Here is a 27,626-nt window from a genome sequence, read left to right on the forward strand (position 1 = left end):
ATTTTCAGACCTTTTATTCACTTTGTAATAAAAATAAAAATAAAAATTCCAAATTTATCCCAGATTGAGCTTTCCGGCATCTGGACGCGATTTAACATTTCAGCAACCGTTTTGCATATTAAGAGCTGATTAGACTGCATCTTCAGGTTGTTGAAGGTGACCTCAAACTACTGCAGGTGCAAAACATTCAACTTACAGTGACTTAGAAAAAGATACGTTATCACACTGAAGTGTATAATTAAGAGGTGACAACTTTAGATTCCATATGAAAACAGGCCGCATCCCATTTCAGGCTCCTTACCAATAGAGCCGTATACCTCATCTCATTTTAAGCTGCTCAATATCTGGTATCGGTTGGCAACAAAACCTTCGATTTCATAAATGTAAACAAGTTTGAGGTAAGTTGGGTAGTTTATTACCACCTTTCCACTCCACCCTCCAGCGTACCCAGCTCTGTTCTCGTTATGTAGAAGAAGTTTTTGCCTGACTAAAAACGGAGTCACGGTCCAGTTTACACTGCTGCAGGTGGAAATACGATCAAGGCTTTAGGTGCGAGTTCCAAACGCATCTTGAACTTTGTTATCAAATCGCAGCGATTCACAATCACATTAACACACAAACTGCTTACAACAGCAATTTACATTCTAAACTTTTACAGTAAAAATAAAAACAACTATTACTGTGACACTACTTATAAAAAAACAAACAAACAAGAAGAGCACAGGGACATGCAAGAAAAAAGTTGCTGCAAAAGGCAGTAACTTTACAAATCTATTGGCCCATCTCCGTGAGCATCATCCACAGCTTTACAGCCAATGCAAGGTAAGCGAACATCAGTTCAAGTACAACATGTGAGGGACATCGGCTTTAGGAAGATTGTGTAACTTGTCAATGATGTATACCAAAGTTTCGAGCAGTATCTATCCTCCTAAAATGCAACGACCGTTTCCATTTTGAGAGCAGCTACTAGCCGAGCAGCTACTAGCCGAGCAGCTACTAGCCGGGCAGCTACTAGCCGAGCAGCTACTAGCCGGCGTTAGCAGCTGTGTTGCTAAGTGTCTCCAAATGAAACGGAACCGAAGGCACCCAGTTTACTTTTGGCTTTGTGTGCTCCACTGAGCGACACAAGATCATCACACGATTTCGTGAAATTATTTCAATTCATGTGTTTTTTGGACATTTGTACAGCAATTGAGAATATCGCGATAACATCGTTAACCGTGATAATTTGGTCACTATAATAGAGAAATCAAAATTTTCATACCTATTGGGTCCAATTAACACAACATATTCTTGTCATTATTTCAGTCCGCTCTTCTTCTACTAAAAAGTGACATCAGCCCTTTCACGGTCTCCAGGATGTTTCCTTCAATTGTTCTATGGATATTCATCCGAGCTGGAGGAGCTCGGGAGGAGAACACACTCTTGCCTTCTGCTCCTTTTTCGCCTTCTCTTTGCGATTCGCAACCTCCTATGGATCACATCTAGAAGACATGCATGCAAACAAAATATAGAATCAGTTTCCATTTAAAGGCTGAGATTGTGACGGCAGAGGCTCAACACAATAACTTCCAGTGCGGTACACCCACCTGCGACACTGTCGTAGTCCCGCCGCGGGTCGTGCCAGTACAGGCTGGGCACGGTCCTCCAGTAGCGGTACAGGCGAGTGTGGAGAACCGAGAGTGTGAGGAGAACCAGCAGGAAGCCCAGTGCTGCCGCTGCCCACACCGCCTCATCTGTCCTGGGGGTCCTCGGCAAACCTTTGCTCCCGACAGCAGCGCCAGTCTCGGCCCCTGAAGTCTTGGCGCAGTCGCAGTGTTCTCCTTTGCAGCCGTCGCAGTCATTGCTGAGGATGGCCGGCTGTGGCTTTTGCTGTGGTTGAGACTCCGAGTGGGTTTTAGAAGCAGAATCGAACCCAGTGTTTTCACTTTTGTGGCGACTGTGTGCGGCGATGTGCTTCTGCTCACGCTCCGTCTCTCTTTCTTTGACATCGACTACTTTGTTTTCCTTCATCCTGCCGTCTTCGTCAGACTTTTTCTCTTTCATGCTGCGTTTAGCAGAGTCTGCATCACTACGGTTCTGCTCACTGGTCTCACCATCGGTGAAAGCATCTGTCCCAGCAGAGGAATCCATGCCTCTGAGATCAGTTTCTTTACGACTGGGCTGCAGAGCTGCCGTCTGTGGCACTGGCCCGCCTTTCTCAGACTGAGAAGTCCTGAATCCCACTGAGTCACTTTTAACTTCACTCTTAAGGATGACTGAATGAGTTGTGGGTCTGTATGTAAAGCCCTGATCTTGTTTCCGGAGTTTAGATTGAAGCGCAGGCTTCTGAAAGGAGGGATCTGAAAGATTCCTTTTCCCTGCAAGGGAATTTGCTGATGATCCAAGCGCGCTGCTGTCATTTTGGGTGACGGTTCTGTTGGTCTGATTGGTCGTGTTGAGCCTTTGGTTGTTTTTCTCCTCTACCACCCTGATGGCAGCTCTTATCTCTCTGCTTTTACTTCCCTCTTTAATTTGTATCAAGTGTTCCTCCTTCATGCTGGGAGGAGCCACGGAGGTGGAGCCCAGCAGAGAGGAGACGGCCTGCTCACAGCATTGCCACAAAGAACCCTGAGGATGTGCAACAACAGTTACTCACCGGCACTCTCATCCCCCAAACCCAAACTATGCCTCTTTTTGACTTGGCTGTTCAAAAATAAACACGATGTAAATCAATTAAACCAATTGAGAACCAAGCCTCCCAGCCTTCACCTTTGTTTCATTTCGTTCCAGCTGCTGCAGCCCCGCTGACCTGGTCAACAGGAGGTTGTACTTCATGGTCTGGTTCGCATCATCGGTCTCATTTCTTGTGGTTTGTGTGGTCTGCAGCCAATCACAGACGTCTAAAGAGGCCGCAGTGGCCAGCTCCAAAGTGCGGCCCCAGGACACTAACGCTATTGGCTGAGCATAGAGTGAACATAATGTCAGAGTCATCCAAAGGCTTAGAGCTCCAATTAAACCATGTGGTGAAGTGAAACTGTGTGTTTCTTGCCTTGTGTCTGTCCAGCTGTGGGTGTGAGGTAATGATGTAGCCTGTGAGACAGGAGCGGGCCAGTCTGGACAGGAGTCGGCGCTCATGGAGTGGTGCACAAGGATGGTGGAGCAAAACAGCGTCTCCATTCTGGAAAATATACAAACACACATTCCTGTCATTCACTGCAACTGAAGCAGGGTTTCCTCTGATTTGGTGCTCACCAAACGGTACGACAAGTGTTACGCTCACATTGTTTCCCAACTGACCAGAAAACTGGGCTGGGCTTAGCTTCTGTCCGTCTCACATTCACACAGGTTCTTATTTTGTGCAGTCTGGGTAACACAGCCAGGAGACGGACTGGTTAAAGCACTTATGTGTTGCTGTCGTTCTAATAAGAGCTGGGAGTAACGTTTTAAATTAATGTCACAGGGCATGACGATGTTCAGTTAAAAAGATGCTGAACTTCCAAGCACAGGCCACCGGTTCTGTGCTGCTTTTCCTTTCCCACTTGGCTGAACTGGGCTGTAAAAGAACTGGGCTTATTATTGTTTGTTAAATCCCTGATTTTCAAGTAGCAGCCCTGAAAAAAGGTATTACTCAGACTTTAAACTGTGCTGAAACAATACGCCGTCTGTTTCACTTCCAGCTCCTGGAATCGCTGCCAGATTGTAAAAAAAAATACAGGAAGGTGTGTGTTTTTTCCACAGTTGGCTTAAACCAGACATTAACGTCCAGATCATGTCCAATGTTGTGTCTCTGTTAACTTTTTTTTTTGGGCGACTATTTGAGCGGCATCAAATAACGAAGGTGAGTAACGGTCATGTAAACATGTGACATGTTCAGGGTATAGTCAACACAAACTGCTGTGAGGTGAAACTTAAGACAGAGACGGACGCAGCGCCAAAAGATGTTTGATTTTGCGACTTACGTGCAAGTTATTGAGCCATCGCTGAGGAGGACAATACAAGTACTCTCCAGTCTCTGCCCTCACAGGTCTGAACGCTCCGCTGCAGCAAACACAAACACACAACTCGATGTCTACGACACTGCTCAGAAATGCCGTCTCTTTTCACACCAGCCTGAACCCTCTTAGACAAGCTTTCTTGCTATTCCTGAAGTAGTCTTCAGGAATAGTTCTCCAGGCTTCTTGAAGGACATCCCAAAGCTCTTCTTTGGATGTTGGCTGCCTTTTGTTCCATTTTCTGTCAGGATAATCCCACACTGCTTCGATATTGTTGAGGTCCAGGCTCTGGGGAGGATTCATCCCTCCATAAGACCTGTTGCCACTGATTTTCAGCCCAGTACTTGTGTCATTTCTCCCCGTTTCCCTTCCTTAAAAGGTGCTCCTTGACAGCCGCCCTTCCATGGAGACTATTTCTGATGAGGCTTCAGTGAACTGAATCTGATGAGATTCAGATGAATCGGTCACGTGTCAGACTTTACTTTACTTTATTCTTAAAGTCATCTCTTTTAGACACAGCCTAATCTGCTATAGTTTTTTTTGTTTGTTTTTTAGGCCTGCCGCTTCTTCTTTTCACTCGGCTGGTTTCCTCAATTGAAGGACACACTACACATCATGCCGGTATATGCAACACTGTCAGCTACAACCTCTTTAGGAGTCACCTCGCTGGTGGAAAGGGAGTTCAAAGAAAAAAAGTGAAAGTGTGAAAGACCTTCGTGAAGCCTGGAGAACTGTTGCTCAAGGTTGAAAGATCCCAAGAAAGCTGGTCTCCTTGGAAGTAAACCTCTGCAGAGTACTGACCACTTACCTGTTGGGAATGGTGTGACTGTAGGCGATGGGCTCATCCATGCACATCTGCCTGGCTGGCTAAGGCGAAAAAGGAAGAGGTCCAGTCAGTTCTTGCTGCTCTATCTGTACACCTACTCACCGAACACACAAGCTAAATGAAAAGACTTCTTTTGCATGTTTTCCTGAACAAAAAACAGTTTTAAAACGACTAAGACCGAACCTGCCGCAACTAAGCAGAAGCTTTAGGATTAGCTCGTGCATTAGCTTCTGGTTTGAGAGCTCTGAATCTGGAGGTGTCACGGAGCGTTATCCCGCTTAGCTTTGATTTTCAGATACGGCCAAGTTGTGTTTTATGTTCAGAGGGTGAAAGGTTGTGTAAAATTCAATAAAGATAGCACGAGTGAAGTGCCTGGAAAAAAAGTTTACTGACCTCTGGATCATACACGGTGCCAATACTTGGAAGAATCTGTTGATAGGAACAGAGGATGAGCAAAGCCTGAACAACATCAAACATGAGCAATGAACAGTATTTACGCTGTGAGGTGATTGAAGGCGAGCCAAGAAGTTTTAAGGGCTGATTGATGCTGTGAATGGTGCCAGATGTCGAGAGTTCATCACAAATGCTTTCCTATGATTGTTTTAACTTCCTGGCACGAGATGTGTTTAACACACCCGAGCCAGCCGAGCAACTGAAACTCTGGAGATAATGCAGATAGTGATGATGACTACTGTAACCATGGTTACCTCGGTAGACTCTGGCCGGGTAGAGACTCCACAGTCCCAATAAACAACATCTGCTGGCAGATCCCTGTCCAAGGAGAGCTATCACACACACACACACACACACAAACATGAGTGCAATTAAACGCCAGCAATGGCTGAACATGACCCATATTAGCTGAACTGGTCACACACACATACTCAACCGCACCTTTCCATTGTCACATCCTAGTCCAGGAGAGTCGGAGGTACCGCACCGACCAGAACCGACCCACAGCGCGACCAGCACGGTCACTGCCAGCAGCGGGGACGTCGCCTGGCTCGGCATGGTGATACCCAGTTAGTCATTTAAGAGGAGGGACAGGGAAAAAAATGATTTGATTGGTGGCCATAGCTTCACTTTGGTCTTTTAGCCAGGGAGCAGCTGTCAAAAACCGACTTAAGGTTATGCTCAAACCAGAACATGACCCAAACAAAAGCACCGTAACAGAGGACAGACGTCAGACGTGTCAGAGTTGATTCAAAAGCTATCCGAAAGTATCGGGCGTCCCCGGTTTTCCCTCAAGAAAATTAAATATAAATCACAGAATTAAATCAGAACGAGCGAAACGGGAGTAAATAAAACCGTACGGCGAGAAGAAGGTACTTCCATAACTTCTCGTGAGAGCGAATGATACACAATGGTTAAAGTTAAAAAGCGTCACTGAAACATACGTTTTCCGTATAAATTTCAAAATATAACTCTGGTTGTTCACTTCGTTTTTCATTACATTCAACTTTGCTCCTCTCCATACGAGCCAGCTGATATTATATACATATATATTACACTATGTTCAACAGTAATGTACAAACACCACCCCCCTCAATATTCTTATTATTTTTAAAGAAATACAATGAGTAAAAGTAACCCTTATTTGAGGCGTTAAAAAACTACTTCCGGAATTCTAAACCTCACTTTGCTCAACTCAGAGGTCTAACTACGGAAGCCGATAAGAAAAAGAAAATAAAAAGACTTTTTGGTTAGTAGATATTGGCCGAAATATCCTCTGGGAGGCGACACAGGAACATCTTGTGATTTAGATCAGTGAACATTTTCACTCTTTGTAGTTGATATATGAATATTACAGAGCACGTGGAAAGCTTTTCTCAGAGTGATTTGTAAATACCAACTTACTGCGAACAATTCCAGGATATCTTTAATAAGTAAAGTTGATAAGTCATTTAGGTAATTCATGGGTAACAAATTTTGCGACCAATATTGACCTGTTTTACATAGCCTCCAATGTCCTCCGCCATGCTGGCTCTACTAGGGCTAGGGTTACAGCCCTAGGGTTACAGCCCTGTCACTGTGAGTCGCAGTAAAACAAGCATTACCTGCTGGCACAGCTCTACCTGCCCCACAGGCTCTGCTCAGCCCACAAGATAAATACGGTCACTTTGCCACATGTAAATAATACCTTGCTGCTTTCAGAATAAAACAGAAGAGGTACAAATAATCAATTACAAAAAGTCATAGCGTCAGTTTGTGTGTCAAAAGGAAATAGGAGATACCATAAAAAATATTAGATTGTCTTATTGGACCTGACTATTTAGTTTTATCCGAAAATTTTTCTTTCGAAATTGGCTTTATTTTGAAACTTCTTTGGGATGGGGAGTGCCTGATTTACGAACCAGCTCACCTCCACTTCATTTCCCCTCCCAAAACCTGCAAAAACAGTCGCACCTTACAACACAGGTGGGTTTTTCAGAGGAGCCCTGGCACTCCTGGAGTGAGGAAAAATCTGGGCTTCAATGCAGTCCACCCTCTCCAAAGGTTTGCAATCTATATGCTTAACTGTGACCTTGTAGTTGTCTTAGTTTATAGTTTTGAAATCGACAAATGTTTTTTTTTTCTTTCCTTCCACTATTAGGGGCGTGGCACTTTTCTGAATTGGTGTAATTGATAGATAATTCACGGGTTTATGGCAATGGACACCAGAGAATAATCAATATGCAAGCAAAGTAATATTGATTTGGCAGTTTCTGTTTGATTGTAATTCCTCTATCCTTCAACCTGTCCTCTCCATTTGAGGAAGTGGAATGATAAGGAAGTCAGTCACACAGTGCCCTCATTTGCTTTTATTTCAACAGCATGGAAAAATAGGTGTCTGTTTTCTGATTTCGGGGGTTCTAAGTGAGAAAGAGGGATTGTGGCGACTGCTTTCTGTAAACCGTGTTCTAATGTTGTCACCATGAACTGAAAACTGAGCAGACCCTGAAGGCGTCCAGCCAGCAGCGGTGACCCCCGGTGCTTTGCAGCTGCATCCTGAGGGGACAGAGCCTGCAAAGCTGGAAGACAATGGTCAGCCTCCACACCCCAGAGGAACCGGAGATGATCTGGTGAGTGGGAGAGACGTTCAGAGAACAAACTTCAACCACCCGAGTGGGAAACGTTGTGCCTTTATTATCCATTTGTTATCATTTCACAACATCCATCCAAAATCTTACAAGTAAAAACTGCATACCGTGTCACAGTGACAACTGTGCATTTGCATCCAGCAGTGAATTCTACAGAATTATGAGGGACACGAGGAACTAACCACTCCTTTGTGTTCTTTGCCGTTATCAGGAGATGTATTCATTTGATAGCTCCCCGGACAGTGACGATGAGGGCATATGCAATAAAGAAAAGAAGAAGAAGAAGCTGAAGAAAAAGAAGAAGAAGAAAGTAGGTGTTGCACAAATCTCAGTAAGGCACCGCTGGTGGAAATGGGACACTTTGGTTACGATCTTCACTCTGCTTGTGTCTAATACGTTGAACTCATGTCGCTACACGACAGTCACTCAATCCTGTGGCTACGTTAGTGTTTTGGTTAGATTTGAAGCCACGCATGCATGAAGAAATCATGAGGTTCAGCTACTGACAGAGGAGGGAAGTAAAGTGTTGGTTCCACCAGAGACAACGGTCACTGGCTTGTAATTGATTGATTTATTTATCATGTGTATCAACTGTCACTTTTCCACTGCTGGCTCATAGCATAGTTGCAAAAGGTGTGTATGAGATTCTTTGTATATTGTCAAGTGTGTGTAGAGCTCCACCCTTCTTCTGGCAGCTACACCGCCTCCCCCATGGGTCCATGACAAAACCGCATTTCACTGCGTTTAGTGACTCATTGAAATGTTCATTTATCACTTTTCCCCCCACAAAGAATGCTAAGTTAAGACCAAAGTAATGACTTCCTCACCTCTTTCTCACCAGGATTCCAGCTCATCCTCATCATCATCTTCCTCCTCTTCCTCTTCTTCCTCCAGTAGCTCCTCCGACAGCGATAGTGAGGTAAGTTGCGGGTCAAGAAAAGTCATTTGAAAAAATATGTCGATATGAGGAAAATTACTGTTGACACATTTGGACAAGCAAACTCTCTGATACTCCTTGAGACAATACCCAGAGACTAAGGTGATACGCCTTAACAAAACCAGAGGAAAATGAGCTTTTTCAATCATAATTCAAGAAAAATATCAATAGATGCACAGATAGATGGTCAATGTAAATACACACTGGCCATGAAGGCTGGCATTGGTTCTTTGTAGGACACACTCCATTCAGTAAGATGCACAAGTCGAGCTACAGTTAGAGCTCAACGGGGCCATTTAATTGGACTACTGTCCTGTCCCCAGCACGGGAGGGAATGGATTTTTTTTGTTGATAAAAGTATGTCCTACTCTGCTATTATAGGTGGTGAGATGACCCCTTAAAGCTTATCAATATTGGACTTCTTCTCATTACGCTCAACATGACCAACTATAACAGTTGACAAACAAATAATTTGGAGGCCAGTTGGTACCATGTTGAACAGTGAGTTGGACAGCTTTACAACCCTTACTACTGTTAATGGCTTCCTCTGGTGCTTTCGGGTCAAAGCCAGGGGCGGGAACTGTGGAGTATGCACAGAGCTTTGGCCAATTTGAGTCCAACTGGATGTATGCATACATCAGTAAAGTTGGGAAGTAGCGGGACCCTCACCAGCCCATGGTCTCAAAATCCAACATGGCTGCCCTGCGCAGAAACAGTTTTGATATATCTGCAGAGATAAATTGTTTATTAGATCATCTGTCAGTTTGTGTCTCGCATGTCTAACTTCTATCATTACAAGACATTATTACAGAGTTTGTGTGAGCAAATTATAACTTTATGCTACACCATCAGCATGTAATGCTAATGATGGAATGAGCAAATCTTACTAGTTTTCCCAATTTCAACTGGAACACGGTCAACTCATTTGCATTGGAAGTTTTGACTTCTGAAGCAAATGGAATGCAGAATTACAGTAAGTCCAACATTCAAAAATCCGATTTAGTGCGATTTCAGTCAGACCAACATGTTTGCATTTTTAAAAGTTTAGGTTTAGTTCAAACAACAAAATAATTTTTGTAATAAAATAAATAATCTTGTAAATGTGACCGTTGTGCTCCCTGGTCAAGCTAGCTCAATACGAGCTGATAACAAAGCATCGCATTATATTTTGGGTAAATAAAACCACAGCGATGTGTTTAGTGATAGAGGTCGGACTGTATTTGTGTGCGACTGATTTAGCACAACACAAACTGACAGATAATGATATGCTAATAATGGGTTTGTTACAGCAGCTATCACCACTGCTTATGCACAGGGCAGCCGTGTTGGATTTGGATTTGTAAAGGTACTGTTGGAACTCCTGGTTCAACTGGCTCTACCTGTCTCTCTCTAACAAGGTCCTAATCAGTGTCACCCAGGCTGGAGCATCTGATTAAAGGTGTGATAAATGTAGTGCTGTGCTTATGTTATGTTATTCTTCTTTTAATTCAAATGGTAGAAGTTGACTGAAGATAATGTACAGACTTTAGTGTTGTTTGTTCAAGCGTTGTGACGGTTTAAAAAAGGATCAAACGTTATCCTGTGTAAATATATTGGAAAAAAAAAAAAAAAAAAATCAGCAGTTGTCATGGAACATGCTTATTTTATTGCACAACTTCAGAAAACTGCTTCCCTGTAACTCCTGTCCTGTTCTGTCCTAACATGTCAGGACTACCTGTTTTCTTGACATACCTTTTAACACCTTAGGCTTAGTCATGATAGCGTAGCTTGCTGTGATTATTTGTGGATGTCTTGATGCTTGACAGGCAATCCGCACCACTCTCACACACGGCTTATTTTCTATGTAGAGCAAGAATGTCCTTCAGATTAGTTAAGAGGGACTCAAGTTTTGTTTATTTAAACCCTGGTGAAATCTTTCCAATAGGACTGCTAAATTAAATCCTTGGCGAGGAGCACTACTTCACATCAGCTCATAGGGATTTGACAGACTCTGTGACAAGGTGAGGTAGAGTTGCAGGCAAACGGCGTTCCATTCAGAGAGGACTGGCTGTAAGACTGAATTTAGGAATATAAAAGCTGCCCTTTACTCCGAAAACATCTAAACCAAAGAGCACACAAATGAAGTACTTCAGTTTTGTGTAGTGTGGTAACTTTCACAGTCAAGCCACCTCAGTCATATCAAAGCAAGGCATCTTCATTTTCTGAGGGCGTGGTTGGAAAATCAGGAGACTCAAGGAAAGCCAGTAGCTCAGCTCTCACACGCTTTTAACAGCCGAGAAAAAAGCACAAATCAAAGACCCCCTCACCTCAACAAATGGGTTACTCAGCTGAGGGCTGAACGGAGTCTGGACTCTTTTAAAGCTGGCCTAAAAACCTTTTTATTCAAAAAGGCCTTTCACTGCTGACATGACGAGGATCTGTGTATTTTATTATTTTTCTTTATTATGCTTCCTCCCTGTAGAGATCCCTGATGAAGAGTGTATTATAAATAAAATCTCTTATTATTATTCATTTATTACCCACTCTGGCTCCCTTCTAAAGGAACTCAGCAGTCATTGTAAGTGGTTGTAAAGTAGAACAAATGAAAAGTTTGTGTACAAAACTCTGAAATGTATTTCACCCTGGGCAACGGGCGGAGGCTCGTATGCCTTTGACCTGATCGCAAGCCGTGTCAGACGGGAGACGAACACACCCATTGACAATGTTTGAAGCACTTTTGTTTTATCATATTGATATATTTTGTCTTACAGAAACCTGGCTGCAGCAGGAGGATCATGTTAGTATTAATGAATCAACTCCCTCTGACTATTTAAATGTTCATGTTCCTAGAACCACAGGCAGAGGAGGAGGAGTGGCAGCTATCTTCAGATCAGGGTTACTAATCAGTCCTAGACCCAAGATTAGTTTTAGCTCTTTTGAATCTCTGATTCTCAGTTTTTCCCACCCAAAGTGGAAATCACAAAAACCTCTTGTGTTTGTTGTTGTGTATCGTCCGCCTGGCCCTTATTCTGAGTTTCTGTCTGAATTCTCAGAGTTTTTATCCCAGTTAGTGGTGAGTACAGATAAAGTCATTGTAGTGGGTGACTTTAATATTCATGTAGATGTTGAAAATGACAGCCTAAATATTAACTTTAATTCTATATTAGACTCTATTGGATTTTCTCAAAGTGTTCACAGACCTACTCACTGCCTTAATCATACCCTTGACCTTGTGCTGACTTATGGCATTGAGAGTGAACAGTTAACAGTGTTCCCTCATAACCCTGTCTTGTCTGACCATTTTTTAATAACTTTTGAATTTACATTACTTGACTACACGGTTTCTGAGAAGAATTCTACATATAGAAGGTGTCTGTCAGAGAATGCTGTAACCAGATTTAAAGAGTTGATTTCATCATCCTTTTCTTCACTGCCATGTGCTGATATGACACAGGATGGCTACCTAAATTTTACTCCAGTAGAACTTGACTCTCTTGTTGACAGCACTACAGCTTCAATGCGTACAACACTGGACAATGTTGCCCCTCTGAAAAGGAAGGTAATCAGTCAGAAGAGGTTGGCTCCTTGGTATAATTCACAGCTGCGTGCGTTAAAGCAGACTGCAAGAAAGCTGGAGAGACAGTGGCGTTCCTCTAATTTAGAAGAGTCTCAATTAGTCTGGAAAGATAGTTTAATAACGTATAAGAAAGCACTTCGTAAAGCTAGAACTGCGTATTATTCATTATTGATAGAAGAGAATAAGAATAATCCCAGGTTTCTTTTCAGCACTGTTGCCAGGCTGACAAAGAGTCCGAGCTCTGTTGAGCCATGTATTCCTTTAACTCTCAGCAGTGATGATTTCATGAGATTCTTCATCAATAAAATTGTTTCTATCAGAGAGAAGATTAATGGAATCCTTCCCATTATTATCACTGATGTATCATCAAGTAGAGCAGCTTTAGAAGTATCTTTCGAACCTGAATTGTATTTAGACAGCTTCTGTCCAGTTGATCTTTCTGAGCTAACAACAGCAATAGTCTCTTCTAAACCATCAACTTGTATGTTAGACCCAATCCCAACCAGACTGTTCAAGGAGGTTTTCCCCTTAATTGACACTTCCATATTGGATTTGATCAATCGGTCTTTGTTGACAGGATATGTACCTCAGACTTTTAAGGTTGCTGTAATTAAACCTTTACTTAAAAAACCTACTCTTGATTCAGAAGTGTTGGCTAATTATCGACCTATATCCAATCTCCCTTTTTTGTCCAAAGTTCTTGAAAAAATAGTTGCAGTTCAACTTTGTGATCATTTACATAGAAATAATCTGTTTGAAGAGTTTCAGTCAGGATTCAGAGTGCATCATAGCACAGAAACAGCACTGGTGAAAGTTACCAATGATCTCCTGTTAGCCTCTGATAGCGGACTTGTTTCTGTGCTTGTCCTGTTGGATCTCAGTGCTGCATTTGATACGATCGATCACAGCATTCTGTTACAGAGACTTGAACATGTTATTGGGATTAAAGGAACTGCATTAGGCTGGTTTAAGTCATATTTATCTGATAGATTCCAGTTTGTTCTTGTAAATGAAGAATCTTCCTCACACGTTGGAGTAAGTCATGGAGTTCCTCAGGGTTCTGTGCTTGGACCGATTCTTTTTACTTTATACATGCTTCCATTAGGTAACATTATCAGACAGCATGGCATAAATTTCCATTGTTATGCTGATGATACTCAGCTGTACTTATCTATGAAACCAGATGAAACCTACAGGTTGGTCAGGCTACAAGCCTGTCTTAAAGACATAAAGACCTGGATGACTCAGAACTGTCTGCTTTTAAATTCAGACAAAACTGAAGTTGTTCTCTTTGGACCTGAGCGCTTCAGGGAGAAATTGTCTAGTTATATAGTTACTCTAGATGGTATTTCCTTGGCTTCTAGTTCTACAGTGAGGAACCTTGGAGTTATTTTTGACCAGAATTTATCATTTGACGCACATATAAAACTGGTTTCTAGGACTGCCTTCTTTCACCTTCGTAATATTGCTAAAATCAGGAACATCCTGTCTCAGGGTGATGCAGAGAAACTAGTTCATGCATTTGTTACTTCAAGATTGGACTACTGTAATTCCTTATTATTGGGCTGTCCCACATATTCTCTGAAAAGCCTCCAGCTGATCCAAAATGCTGCAGCCAGAGTTCTGATGAGAACTAACAGGAGAGATCATGTTTCTCCAGTTTTAGCTTCTCTTCATTGGCTCCCTGTTAAATTCAGAATAGAATTTAAGATTCTTCTTCTGACATATAAAGTTCTTAATGACCGAGCTCCATCATATCTTAAAGATTTAATTGTAAGATATTTTCCTAACAGAGCACTTCGCTCCCAAACTGCAGGTTTACTTGTTGTTCCCAGAGTTTCTAAAAGTAGAATGGGAGGTAGAGCCTTCAGTTATCAGGCCCCTCTCTTGTGGAATAAGCTGCCAGTAAATGTCCGGGAAGCAGACACCCTTTCCACTTTTAAGATTAGGCTTAAAACTTTTCTTTTCGATAAAGCTTACAGTTAGGGATGGCTCAGGTAATCCTGAAACATCCCATAGTTAAGCTGCTATAGGCTTAGACTGCTGGGGGACCTCATCTGTCACACCTTTCCTCACTTTGCTCTCTTTTTCCCCCTGTTTAATTTCAAAATTGATTTTATGTACATGTGACATTATTGTGGTTATTAACCTATGTTTCCCTGTTCCAACAGATATCCTTTGAATGGCGTTATGGTGTTTTTCCCCCCTCTTTTCCCTCTTTTCTGTCTTCTCAAACCCCAGCTGGTCGAGGCGGATGGCCACCCTTCCTGAGTCTGGTTCTGCCAGAGGTTTCTTCCTGTTAAAAGGGAGTCGTTCCTTTCCACAGTTGCCACAGGCACGCTCAGGACGGGAGATTGGACTGAAGACACATTTCGGTGCAATCTGTTGGTTTCCTTAGCTAGGATATTAATTTTTTGAATTAGCTCTATATGAATTAATTGGATTATGATTACAATGAATTGAATTCCAATTGGCTTGAATTGGACTATATTACTTAAGTGCCTTGAGATGACAATTGTTGTAATCTGGCGCTATATAAATAAAATTGAATTGAATTGAATTGAATTGAATCTTACGCAATCAGTCGGGACTATAAAGTAATTTATTTTATACATTTGCTCTATTTAGGATACGCCCGAGCCACATAGTATAAAATACTGTCACACATCTGAGGGTTTGTGTGCATGCATGGTTATGTACAGGCAATCCTGCAGTATGCAGCACCGTCTGTGAACGGTGTTTCTTGTGTGTTGGTTTTGGCTGCTCCACAGATGGTGGAGATATATATATATATATATATATATATAAATTATTTATTTATTTTTCTTCAGTCCGTAATAAACTGATGGGTCCTCATCCCGATGTCTTTATCTGTATCTTTATCTAATTCATACTGTATCTGCCAAGGGGGTCAAGCGGCTGGTATGATTTGTTCGTTCGTCTGTTTGGGATTATTTAAATAGCTTTGGACAGATCTGCAACTATGGAAAGATTCATGTTGAACACTCTCTTGTAGGATGACAAGAAGAAAAAGAAGAAGAAGAAAAAGGAAAAGAAGAAGATAAAGAATGGCGAGAAAGAATATGTCTGGGACAGTGTCGTCATAACTCAGATAGGCAAGTGGCCATTATATGATGTTGTAATAGCTCACATTTGTGTGTAGATATGTATATTTTCACGTTTCTTGTAAATACAACCAGTGTTGTTGGAGTTATTCTTTTACAGTTCATCCAGATCTTGGTATTAATTTCCTCAGACTCTAGATTTCCCTGATTACTTGAAATAAACTCCCTATGAAGATAAATAATGTTTTTTCTCATTCTATATTTCCCACTTGCATCGTGTAACTGCTTTATCCCCCCCCCCCCATGTGTGAACTTGTGCTAAAAAAATAAGGATGTTTGCTGGAGTTTAATTCTATTATGCGTGGCGATTTTTTTCCTCCACAGATTACTTTGCAATATTACTTGAAGGCATCCAGAAGTCAGTTTTATTAGTCATCGTAAATGCGTTCAGAAGCTTAATTTACAGCCTTCTCACTTAGGCGTAAATGCCAGCTCACAGAGCCTCGTGTTCATGTGATAACTCCTTGCTTTATGGTACCTCCAGCTCTTCCAGGCCTATCACTCCCCGGTCTCTCCACCAAACCAACGTTCAAACCCACATTTTGTACTCATGCTAGACTGACTTAAATACAATGACCTATGAGAGTTGGTTCACAAGCTTTTATGTTGCTGTTTTTGGGAATACTGTTGACAGAACTGCATTAAGCCAGATCAAAAACAACAAACTGAATGAGTGTTGTGACAGGTGGTCTGAACTGAAAATGTTATCATCAGGATGTGTCTCAGATGACAGTTTGTGGAATGGTTCGTCTTACGATTGATCGTGCTTGGCCGTTTCTAGGTTCCGATGGTGAAATGGAACAGGTGACTGCAGAGGGTCTGAAGATGAAACCGGTGAGAGATAATTCAGTGAAGCCATTTTAAAACACCCCGTTGCTGTGAAAGTTTATTAGATATTTTGTGTCTCCTACCTTGACTCATTTTAGGATTTCAGCTCATCGGATGAGGAAGAGGAAGGGAAGAAAGAGAAAAAGAAGAAGAAAAAGAAGGACAAAAAGAAGAAAAAAGTATGTCAGATATATTCTGCATATATTCTGTCAGATCTCACAAAGCTGTATTATTGGTCTACTAGTGCTGATGCATTCATACGTAGATTACAATTTACCTTCTGTATTCTGTAACATCTGTCCCAGGATTGCTCTTCCTCCTCATCTGACAGTTCATCGGACAGTGAAGATGAAAAGAAAAAGAAGAAAAAGAAAAAGGCACGATTTGTGAGTCCTTATCTTGGCTGTCGACAGTCTAATATGTCTGCTCTGCTTCAATTCAAATGCAAACATAATCGCCACTGATCTTTCTACAGGACTCCAGCTCCTCTTCCTCGGATAGCTCCTCCTCATCTTCCTCTTCTTCTGACAGCGAGGATGACAAGAAGAAGAAGAAAAAGAAGAAGAAGAAGAAGAAGGTATATTGCGGAAAAACAGTTTTCATCTCATTAGTCTCGGGTCAGAACTCATATGCTCCTGGTTTTTTTTGCTCCTTTTCCAAAGGACTCCAGCTCCTCTTCTTCAGATAGCAGCTCCTCCTCCTCATCATCATCATCATCATCATCTTCTGACAGTGAGGATAGCAAGAAGAAGAAAAAGAAGAAAGACAAAAAGAAGAAAAAGAAAAAGGACAAGAAGAAGAAGAAAAAGAAGGACAAGAAAAAGGTAGAGTTACTTGGAAGTTTCATCACTTCGTTAAAGCAGCATGTGACCCCTCAGCTTCCTGCGCTGCGACTGATGCCGTCAGATACCGTTAAGACGTGGAAGGCTCTGCACAGATGGGAGTTGTTGATAAATCGCAGTATCTGCCACCACTTTTCACAGGTTTACTGAGCGTGGCACCTTCCAGAAAGTCCAAACAGAATTGTCCGAGTGTTTCTTATCTATAGAGGCTGAGGTTGTTCAGTTTGACCATATGTAGTTTTGGAGCTGCTGTGGACTCAGTTTGAGGATGTTGAAAGTATTAAAACATGTTTAAAATTCAGCATTAGAGGTTACTGAAAATTGTATTAAACTATAATTATATGACATGATATGACATGATGGTGCAGGGTTCCAGCTGCTCTTCTTCATCCTCGTCTTCTGACAGCGAGAAAGATAAGACGGAAAAGAAGAAGGACAAGAAAAAGGTGAGATGTTTCTCCTTTATTAAAAAAGCCTTTAAAAAAAGAAGTAAAAACAAAGGAGTAAAGGTTTGTGTCAACTACGTAGCAAAGAAGAAACAATGCATACGCTGCCTGGGAAAATGAGCTCTTCTTCTGTGCTGCCAGAGCCTGTCAGAGAATGCCATGAAAAGATACTCCCGGTTCTATTTTCCATATACGAGGAGGTGGTCTGAGCAGACAGAAAAAGAAAAAAAAGCTCTAGAACAATCCTCTCCCTGCAGCAGCTTTGCACCTGCAGGAGAATCCTCTTTCCTACCGGCAGCTAATGCGGTGTTTCAGCTTAATTAAGGTTTAGTAAACATTCGGAGCCTGACTGTACGTTTTCTGTCACAGGATGAGGAGCAGGAGGGGCCCTCAGGAGCAGGTGAGTGTTTTCACCTTTGAATATAAAAAGGCCAAAAAAAGATTGTTCATAATGTTGAAGCAGCATTCTGTGTATGCTTCCCTGCAGGTGGTGAAGTTGGAGAAGCAAGCGCTGATGGAGATGGGAAGAAAAATGGCGACGGTGACAAGGTGAAAACTTGCGCACACTCGCCCACTTCTCGTACCATCAGTGCACAGACACCGAAAATCTTTGCTTTCTTTTGTCGTGACAGGCCAAAGATCTCAAAGCGGCAGAAGAGGGCAAAGTCTGCTCTAAACTTGCTGGTTCGTGGGCCTCTCTGACTCGTACACAGACAGTTAGAATAAGTGCTCGTGTCTTGGTTGTAATGATGTCACCTGATCAGCAGGGGGAGCTGAGCCATTCTCTGATTGTGTCGAAGAGGGTCACCTGAGTGACGATGAGGGAGAGGGAGAGGATGAGAAGGATAAGAAGAAGAAGAAGCTGAAGAAGAAGCCAAAGAAGAAGAAGGTAATCTTACATTAACGATAACGATGCAAAGCAAAAAGCTCGTCATGTGTTCCTCGTTGGGAATGTTCGTGCGCCTTAAACATTTCTGTTTGATTTGATCTACAGGATTCCTCCTGCTCTTCCTCCTCTTCTTCATCTGATAGCTCCTGTTCAGACAGCGAAGACGAGGAGAAGAAAAAGAAGAAGAAAGCAAAGAAGAAGAAAGATAAGGTTTGTATCTAGATAAATCTTCTCCAACATTTCTTTCTTGTGTTGTTTTGTTGCATGTACTGTAGCGTTGCCAATTTTTTTTCTTTTTCTTACAGGACTCTTCCTCCTCTTCTGATAGTGATGACAAGAAGAAAAAGAAGAAGAAGGTTTGTGTCCTGACAAAATATTCCATATTTTGAATCTGGAATACATCCGTTGCATTCTTCATTTTTGGTGATCTGCTTTTGCAGGATTCCAGCTCTTCCTCAGCATCATCATCATCTTCTGATAGCGAAGATGATAAGAAAAAGAAGAAGAAAAAGAAGAAGAAGGTTTGTGTCCTGACAAAATGTTCCACATTTTGAATCTGGAATACATCTGTTGCGTTCTTCATTTTTGGTGATCTGCTTTTGCAGGATTCCAGCTCTTCCTCAGCATCATCATCATCATCATCTTCTGATAGTGAAGATGATAAGAAAAAGAAGAAGAAGAAAAAGAAGAAGGCAAAGAAGAAGAAGGATAAGGTTTGGCAACACCTCTGAATATGATATGGTTCTGTTGTGTGCTGACATTAAATTATTTTGGTGCTCTTCTTTTACAGGATTCAAGTTCCTCTTCTTCTGATAGTGAGAATGAGAAGAAGAAAAAGAAGAAAAAAAAGAAGAAGGCGAAGAAGAAGAAGGATAAGGTTTGAATCTTTCTGTCGTTTGTTCTCGACTTACTGCGTTGCGTGTCCTGATATCAGACCACTCCTCTGCCACAGGACTCCAGCTCTTCCTCCTGTTCTGATAGTGATGACAAGAAGAAAAAGAAGAAGAAAAAGAAGACAAAGAAGGTGGTAAAATCATGTATTATAGTTTTATTTATAGTGTTATTCTGTCCTTGTTTATCATTGCACCTGACCAACACGGCGCCTCACATGCACCGCTGAGTCTAATGAACATCATTGCTGAGCTTTCTGGCAGATTAACCAGTGGAACTAAGAATTAAAGATGATTTGTGATTTTACCTCTGACCTGACTGATATCCTTTCCAGAGTTCCAGCTGCTCTGACGATAGCTCCTCTTCTTCCTCGGACAGTGACGACGACAAGGTGAGACAACCAAATATAATCTTGTGCGCTTGCCCGTTTGTGTAGTGAGGGAATAATCTGCAGTGCATTCTTTCATTGTAGAAGAAGAAGAAAAATAAGGACAAGAAGAAGAAAAAGAAGGTGGGGATATTTCATCCTTCTTTTTTCATTCCAGATTTTTTTCTTTTCGATATCTTCTCATGAAAAAAAAAAAGTTGCCAAAAAAACAACAGAAGAAACAAAACATCAAAACTGCGTCCTCACGCCAGATGAAGTGTACCATTAAACTTGTTTTTGTCCAGGATTCTTCTTCTAGCGATTCTTCTAGTGACTGTGATAAGAAGAAAAAGAAGAAAAAGGACAAGAAGAAGAAGAAAAAGAAGGACAAGAAGAAGAAAAAGAAGGTGGGGATATTTCATCCTTTTTTTTTTTATTCCAGATTATTTTTTTTTCCATTAAAAAAAAAAAAAAAACCAAAGTTCCCAAAAAACATCAACAGAAGAAACAAAACATGAAAACTGCGTCCTCACAGCAGATGAAGTGTAACATTAAACTTGTTTTTGTCCAGGATTCTTCTTCTAGTGATTCTTCTAGTGACTGTGATAAGAAGAAAAAGAAGAAGAAAAAGGACAAGAAGAAGAAGAAAAAGAAGGACAAGAAGAAGGTGGGGATATTTTATCCTCCTTTTTTATTACAGATTTTTTTCTCTCCGATATCTTTTCATGGAAAAAAATACCAAAGTTCCCAAAAAACATCAACAGAAGAAACAAAACATCAAAACTGCGTCCTCACGGCAGATGAAGTGTAACATTAAACTCGTTGTTTTTGTCCAGGATTCTTCTTCTAGTGATTCTTCTAGTGACTGTGATAAGAAGAAAAAGAAGAAGAAAAAGGACAAGAAGAAAAAGAAGGACAAGAAGAAGAAAAAGAAGAAGGACAAAAAGAAGGTAGGTTAGAGGATTCGGGAAAATCTATTTTCAGGCTGTGATTTCTTCTTTTTGTTTGTTTGCTTTAATGAAAGGCTGATGATGGAGTGTTGCTCTGTGTGTGAACAGGACTCCAGCTCATCCAGCTGCTCTGATAGTTCCAGTGACAAGGAAAATAAAAAGGAGAAGGACAAGACGACAAAGGTAAATTGGTTATAACAAATATGGGAGTATCATCAGATGAAACCATGTTATGAGGAGATTTTGTTGATTTGTATCCACAGAGTCCAGGATCATCAGAGGATAAACCTGAAAAGGAGAAGAAAACCGTAAGTTCTGATTAACTCTAACTCTAAAACTGATTCGCAAACTGTTTAGTCTGTGTGCGATAATTTTCTTTATCCCGGTGATGCGTTCCAGGAATGCCCCGACGGTGGGCAAAGCGGCGAACAAAAAGTGGAATCTTCTGGCTCAGGCGGACTTTCTGCCCCAAGTGACAGCAGCTCCAAGCCGAGTGGTGCTCCCGCCGTCTCCTTTGCGTCACTTCCCTCCAAACCCATGGTCAAGCTGGAACCTCTCAGTTCTTCAGCTGCCTCCAAGCCGTCCGTCTCCGGCTCCACGCTGAGCACTGGAGGCAGGGTCCATGTTCGCAGCCCCATGGAGTCTCTGATGGGGGGCCCAAGGAGGACTGGAGATGGAGCAACCCGCCCCGCTGCCCACCTCACTTCCAGCGACCTGCTGAAAGGCCCCAGGCCTTACCAACCGTGAAATGTCATAGATCAAAACATCCAATCCAATCACATGAAAAAATGACAAATGTTTGCTTTGGGGTAATAAAACAGAATCATTTCATTTTCATGTTGTTGCTTTTACCAGCAGGCCCTTAATAAACTTCACATAAGACCTTACCAATGACTTATGCACTGCTTTTAATTACATTTTGGGCAGCTTTGTACGCACAACATCACATTTCACACTGAATTATACTGAAGCCACTTTTTTTTTATTTTTTTTTTTAAACATGTTCCTTCTTAATTCACAGAGTAGTTAAGTACAGTATTTACCTGTCAATTAAAGAAACTGAAACATGTATACTAATCAATGAAACCGATCATTTGGATGCTGAAGTTGGCTTCAGATTTGTAAATCAAAGGGATACACATCAAATAACATTCCATTGCTTTTATTTAGCATGCAGATCACCCTAGGCAAGGTATTGTATGAAAATACAATAGCTAAACCTTTCAAATTTGTACTGAATTATTATACAGAGGGTATAGATTCACTATTGCCTCAATGTGAAACCATAGTTTTGATTTGTGAAAATGCATAAAAATGTCATTTTGCCTCTTTGTCCACACGCAAATTCCCCTAAACTAGGTCCTGCGTGAAAAACAATAGTCAAATCTGGACTGAGTTATTCTGCAGAGGGTATAGATTCATGAAAACACACTTTTTGGTTTGTGAAGCCTTAATTTCATATGTAAACAATAAGAAAAGAGTTATCTCACAGCTTTTTTCACATGCAGATGTACTATCTATTCTGACCCATCATACTCAACTGAAATGGCATGGAGCTAAAAGTGAAAACTGTTCATTTAAAAAAAAAAAAATACAAAAATTGGTATGCCTACATCAACACACAAACACGGTTTACATTGGACTGTATGACTCAGGGGAAACTCTCATAGCAGTCATTTGAACCTAAAATATTAGGCTCATCTATTGGCAGTAACTAATCTCATTAACTCTAATAGTTTAAGTAAAAATAGCTGCTGTGAAAACAATGGTAAAAGTTTCACATAAGTGTAACAATAGCCCCGAGCTACAATAAAATCTGCTAGGCTAGCTGCCATCAAGTACATTAGCAAGTTGCTAGCGTTCATTTCTATCCAATAACCTACAGAGAAAGTTTAAAGTGCCAGTTATCTTAAATTTATACAGCAGAAATCAAACAGACAACAATAAATAAATAAAATAAAATTATTTTCACACATGAAAAATTATTGAAAATCTGAAAAACGTCAACATTACCTGCAGCAACTACTTCAACGAGGTATGTGCAGCGCCTGCTTCATTCACGGCTGCTTACATTTTAAATAACGAAAAATATGCGTCTGCAGTGAGATGTTTACCCTAAATTATATGCACATATCTTAAAGTCACACATTCTAATCAAACAGTGAAAAAATAAAAATAAAATCACTCATATTCTACCTACATTCCTATACTACGCTGGCGCATACCAACTGACATTTCCGCTTGCATTTGAAGGCATCTCCCGGCTGAAAGCATCGATCACGGAGGCGTCAACCAGCTGCAAGTTGGAGTGGTTTTGTGGGGCGTGGTTTTGTTGTGTTTCGTACTTGAGGTGCGGTCCAACACATTTCCTGACAGGTAGAGGAGCACACAGTCCAGCGCGATAGGGTTTGGAAAAACGCACTAACAGGTTCATAATGGATTTCGATCTGTCATCAGGTAATTTTAAACCTACTTAAAGGGTGTTTCGAGCAATCTTTAAACGTTACCATTCGATGCTGGTTTCTCGGTTCTAACCAGGTAGGTGTGACGAGCTAGAGTAGATGTGCTAAAGGAAGGCACTGACACAAGGTGTGTTAAACTTGCACTCAGTTTTAAAGAGGTTCTGCTCCTTTATCATTATTTTTTTCTGACAACAGTTCAGATTTTGATTGTTGCTTCTCACTTTCTGACTAATTTGCAGCTATAGGCAATGAGGATGTAGTGAAGAAGGAGGATGCACAGAAGGATGAGTTTAGCCTTCCCTGGAACAAGGACAAGGATAAGGGGAAGGTAGGTGCTCTGCATGTGAACTAGTCAAGCAATGACTGTTTTCCAGGTGATGGAACTGCTGCAAGTCTCAGTTAAACAAACAGATGCTGATTTTAGGCTTTTCTCAGCAGATTCCATTAAAACTGAAAATAAAAATAAAATGACCTCTAGTAAATTTGCCTAGTCTGTGACATTTTATTTAATTTTGGTCTTTGACACACGACAGGCCACAGCCAGTGCATTTCTGATTCTACATTGGATGAATGTTGAAATAGATAAACAAATGCATGATTTTCAGTGCTTCGTCTCGTATCGACTCGTTCCATTTTTAGGGCGACAGCAAGCACAAGTCTCACAGCAAAGACAAGGACAAGTCTCACGGCAAAGACAAGGACAAGTCTCACAGCAAAGACAAGGACAAGTCTCACGGCAAACACAAGTCCAAGGACAAAGATGGCCATAAGAAGAAGAAGGAAAAGAAAGAGGGAGAACACGGAGGCTCCTCATCCTCCTCGTCCTCTTCTTCATCTTCTTCCAGCAGTGATGAGGTACAGTAGGCCCACTTCTACATACCCCCCCCCTTCCCTGTCGAAGTCACAATCCGACATTTGTTTGAGCTCCTTCTTGAAGGTTTCTGCAGGTTGTTAGATGACCAGAGAAAATGCAGCTAAACGGGATGTGCCTGTCACGCCTTTGTTCAAAGGTTGACAACCGAATCATGTGTTAGTGCGTGTGGGGAGCGTCCACGACAGGTCGTGCAGGAAATGCCGGTTTTGATTAGTTCTAACGCACCACACCCACCTGTAGGTGCGTGCGTGCGCTTATTTATAGATCAACGTGGTTTTGCCTATCATCCCGATCTGCAGAGGAATTTTTGCTGGTCACTCACCAGAAGAGTAGTTTTCCGTGCAAATAACTAAAGACAGACCCAGCCCTGAGTGGGAGATGGGAGTAACTGATTAAACATGAGACATAGGAAGCATGTTGCCTTATGACCTCTGGAAAGGACCTCAGACCTGTTGTGACCGGACTAAACAAAAAAAAAAAGTTTTAGTGCTCATGCTGCTGCCAGAAGGATTCATACATTAAAGATGGCAGCCGTGGCACTTTGGATGTTCGTGAATAAATCATGTATCCTCCCTGCAGTTAACAGCATTGTCCCTTTTTTTTTTTTTTCATTTCAGGACTGATGCTTCGTGGTGGAACCGGCACGTCTGTTTGTCACTCTAACCTTGACTGATGAAGAGATGTCTGTGTGATCTGGTTTAGCCACTTTTTTTTTTCTTACACAGAAACATGCTGGTCTTTTTGTAAAGGTGTCTCATTCTCTGAAGTAAATGTTTACACAACAGAAATGTGTGGATGTGTTTTTTTCCCTCCCGTCAGCTGTAGTCTTTCTCTCACCACTAGATGGCAGTGTCTTGCATTTTTAGGGTCAATTGAAGTTCAAGTACTCAAAAACTATACAAAGTGTGTGTGTGTGTTGGGGGGGGGGGGGCACGACTATTTAGGAGGACTGAAATCAAGCATCAGCTTGACATTAAAAATCTTCAGAAAAGAGACTAATAGCTTGAAAAGTTGAGACAGTCAACATATTTTTTTATTTGTTCCAAACTAAAATCTTGGCAGTTCTACCTATGAATGGGTGCCAACTGAACAGAGGAGAAACAGTCAGAGGGTAATTCAGCCTTGAAAAATAGAAACACTTGTATTCAAATTTCTAAAGTCCAATCAATAAGTTGTCATGAAAGCAGTGGTTTTCAGTCAGTGGGTTTACATGAGATTAACTCTATTATAGCTATAGTTGGGTTATGCTCCTTATCTGAGGGCAATTATCCTTTGTTACATGGCGGTGAATGAATCGAATCACTGGCACAAAGCACGCAATAGGTAGCGCTGTACCCATTTCAACTATAGCTAATATAGCCACTTCCGGTTGACGTCTTCACCACCAACAACAAAACTAAGGCATTCGAGAAAGATGGCGAACGAAGAGCAAGATGAAGCTACGTCCCTCTACATTTGTGATGAGCGTGTTTGTGGCACAAACGCGACGCACAACAGCACATTCTCCATACCTTGTTTGTTTGACAGCAGCTACAACAGTAATATCGTCTCCTTCGACTTCCGGGTGACGATTGCGGGGAAAAAAACTCGAGCATGCGTACAACGCTCGATCCCATCCGCTGTCGTCTCCAGGCACGTTAATCGAGTTATCCCGGGGTCTTAATTCGATCACAAGTGACCCGAACCGATTCGATTTCTTGGCGGCTTAAGCTTGTTACTTGAACTGAATAACTCAATTTTATTGTAATTTAGCCATTAATCCGATCCGATGGCCCGTATGTAACCGCACTGATCGTGTCACCTTTTCTTACCTTTTCTGGGATTTGGGAATTGTGGAGGATAATCAGTAGAACGTGTCATGATGAAAAGTCCGGTTGCTGTGAATAACTAAGGAAATAAGTGGTAAATGGACTCTTATGCGGCACTTTTCTAGCCTATTTGACCAATCAAAGCACTTTTGCACTACAGGCCCCATCCATCCGCTCACACAAACACTTGTTAAAAGTCTCCCCAGGGATTTTTCTCTCGTCTTGCCCAAAGACACTTCGGCGTGTAAAGTCAGGGATCAACCACTCCACCACAGCTGGCTAAATGTCAAGCAGGGGTTTCCTTTACCTGTAGTTAAGTTTAATAATACTCTACTAATCCCCAGAGAGAAATTATATTGTTGCAGTTCAGTTTTATTTATATAGCGTCAAATTACAAAAAATATCATCTCATGGCACTTAAATGATATTGTCCAATTCAAGCCAACTGGTGTTCAATTCATTGTAATCATAGAGAGAGAGAGAAAAAAAAAAAAAAAAAGAATAAAACTACTACTCCTTGTAGAAAAGGAAAATCCAACTTCTGGCACTGAAAAGTATGTATAGGTCTGTAAGTATTCTTTTTCTTGCAGTATTAAGTAATATCAAATATATGCTATTACACAGATAATAAAATCAAATATAAATCAGCTGACAAACATATAGAAAGTTGAAGTGTAGCAGAGAGGAAGGTGTGGAGGAAATCTTCAGGGTTTTGCCATCAGTGGGTTGGGGTGTTTTTATAGCTCGTCAGAAACTGAGCACACAATGTCACACACAGCGTTGGCAGGTAACAGGGGGAGAACTCTGTCTGCAGACAACGTGGCCAGGACCTAGGACTCCGATCTTCTTTAAAATCCATAGCCGTACGTTTGTTTTATGCCTTTTGGAAATAAGTAAGTAAGTATTCATAGCAACAGTAGTTTTGTCCAATAAAATTACCGAGTCGGTAACTAAGGTCAGCAGACAGAATCCCTGTATGCTGAACCTGCAGGAACCCTGTCCGTTTTTTCCTACATAGTGTTATTTTGTCAGAAAAGATTGGATTTTCACACGACTCCACTGAGCTTTCTTTTATAATTTTATTTTTAAATCAGGGAGAAACGCAACATATTGTCAGTACACTTTCACACATACAAAAAGGAGCATAGACACCGTTTACATAACTGCACTAAGTCGCAGTCTCCCATCTATTACTCTCCCTTTGATTTCACATTTGAAAAATAACGTCTGAACAAAAAAAACAAGACGTGTCTCACCTGCTAACTTCCTATTGAGGTCTACTGTTGTCGCAGCAACTTCTTATCTATTATCACAATGGCCTGGTACCACAAACATAATAACTTTACTTAAAGCAGTTCTGGTCTCCATTTTGACCACAATCTCTTAAATGTTTCTGATTGGAGTTTCAAAGAGAATGTCAGTCTCTCGATGTACACTTCTTAGCCAGTCCTCCAGTGTTGGTGTGTTTGGTTGTGGCCACTTCTTTGTTATAGCTTTCTTCCCTCCAATCAATAATATCCTTATTAGATATTGGTCTGCCATCATTTGAGTATACAGTGCTAAAAACATGGTGCTAAAAACATGGACTGGACATCAAATTAAATAGTAGTTCGAAATAAGTATTCCAGACATTCATGAATATCGGACCAACCAATCACCACGTCTTTCCACCCAAACTCCCTCCAACTATAAGAAGCTGTGGTTTTCCATTGCAGTTTGCAAAGGTTTTCCCATTCATCATCAGATATGATCAGATCCCCCTCTCTTTCCC

General features: G+C 41.4%; 2 protein-coding genes and 1 long non-coding RNA gene across 5 annotated transcripts; 2 read left to right on the forward strand and 1 right to left on the reverse strand.

Annotated features, from left to right (window-relative positions):
- Positions 1–461: 461 nt before the first annotated feature.
- tp53i13 (tumor protein p53 inducible protein 13) lies at positions 462–6,157 on the reverse strand. 3 transcript variants are annotated; one of them, XM_072392912.1, is made up of 9 exons: positions 5,695–6,157; positions 5,508–5,585; positions 5,194–5,229; positions 4,783–4,841; positions 3,942–4,020; positions 3,032–3,160; positions 2,746–2,940; positions 1,590–2,610; positions 462–1,484 (listed from the first exon to the last, which is right to left on the reverse strand). In XM_072392912.1, the coding sequence occupies exons 1-9, from the start codon at positions 5,809–5,811 to the stop codon at positions 1,378–1,380; spliced, it is 1,821 nt and encodes a 606-aa protein (XP_072249013.1). In that variant the 5' UTR covers positions 5,812–6,157; the 3' UTR covers positions 462–1,377. The 3 variants fall into 3 exon arrangements, 2 of the variants coding, with proteins under 2 accessions (XP_072249013.1, XP_072249012.1); XR_011917153.1 differs by lacking the exons at positions 4,783–4,841; positions 5,194–5,229; positions 5,508–5,585; positions 5,695–6,157 and having other exon boundaries at positions 462–543; positions 576–1,484; positions 2,746–3,160; positions 3,942–4,023; XM_072392911.1 differs by lacking the exons at positions 4,783–4,841; positions 5,194–5,229; positions 5,508–5,585; positions 5,695–6,157 and having other exon boundaries at positions 2,752–3,160; positions 3,942–4,023.
- Positions 6,158–7,274: 1,117 nt separating this feature from the next.
- On the forward strand, positions 7,275–21,501 carry LOC140313649 (uncharacterized). The gene is made up of 18 exons (XM_072391647.1): positions 7,275–7,296; positions 7,735–7,862; positions 8,095–8,190; positions 8,722–8,799; positions 16,862–16,903; positions 16,989–17,150; positions 17,537–17,614; positions 17,984–18,014; positions 18,102–18,163; positions 18,247–18,298; positions 18,379–18,503; positions 18,609–18,713; positions 18,809–18,859; positions 19,004–19,024; positions 20,408–20,428; positions 20,820–20,894; positions 20,975–21,019; positions 21,111–21,501. Exons 1-18 carry the CDS (start codon positions 7,275–7,277, stop codon positions 21,456–21,458), a joined length of 1,542 nt encoding a protein of 513 aa, XP_072247748.1. The 3' UTR covers positions 21,459–21,501.
- Positions 21,502–23,402: 1,901 nt separating this feature from the next.
- On the forward strand, positions 23,403–24,759 carry LOC140313790 (uncharacterized). The gene is made up of 3 exons (XR_011917088.1): positions 23,403–23,501; positions 23,831–24,028; positions 24,665–24,759. It is a non-coding gene; the product is annotated as an uncharacterized lncRNA (long non-coding RNA).
- The last annotated feature ends 2,867 nt before the right edge of the window (positions 24,760–27,626 follow it).

The sequence above is a fragment of the Leuresthes tenuis genome, unplaced genomic scaffold (assembly GCF_036924035.1).
Source record: "Leuresthes tenuis unplaced genomic scaffold, fLeuTen1.0.hap1 SCAF_9, whole genome shotgun sequence".
Lineage (NCBI taxonomy): Eukaryota > Metazoa > Chordata > Actinopteri > Atheriniformes > Atherinopsidae > Leuresthes > Leuresthes tenuis.

Excerpts from the sequence above, each read along its gene's own strand:
- LOC140313649 (XM_072391647.1), top strand. The coding sequence starts at position 7,275 with ATGCAGTCCACCCTCTCCAAAG. Across the intron at positions 7,863-8,094 it reads GAGGAACCGGAGATGATCTG|ATGTATTCATTTGATAGCTC; the intron begins GTGAGTGGGAGA and ends CGTTATCAGGAG. Across the intron at positions 17,615-17,983 it reads AGAAGAAGGACAAGAAAAAG|GATGAGGAGCAGGAGGGGCC; the intron begins GTGAGATGTTTC and ends TTTCTGTCACAG.
- tp53i13 (XM_072392912.1), bottom strand. The coding sequence starts at position 5,811 with ATGCCGAGCCAGGCGACGTCCCCGCTGCTGGCAGTGACCGTGCTGGTC. Across the intron at positions 2,941-3,031 it reads CACAGCTGGACAGACACAAG|CCAATAGCGTTAGTGTCCTG; the intron begins GCAAGAAACACA and ends CTCTATGCTCAG. Across the intron at positions 2,611-2,745 it reads GAAATGAAACAAAGGTGAAG|GGTTCTTTGTGGCAATGCTG; the intron begins GCTGGGAGGCTT and ends GCACATCCTCAG.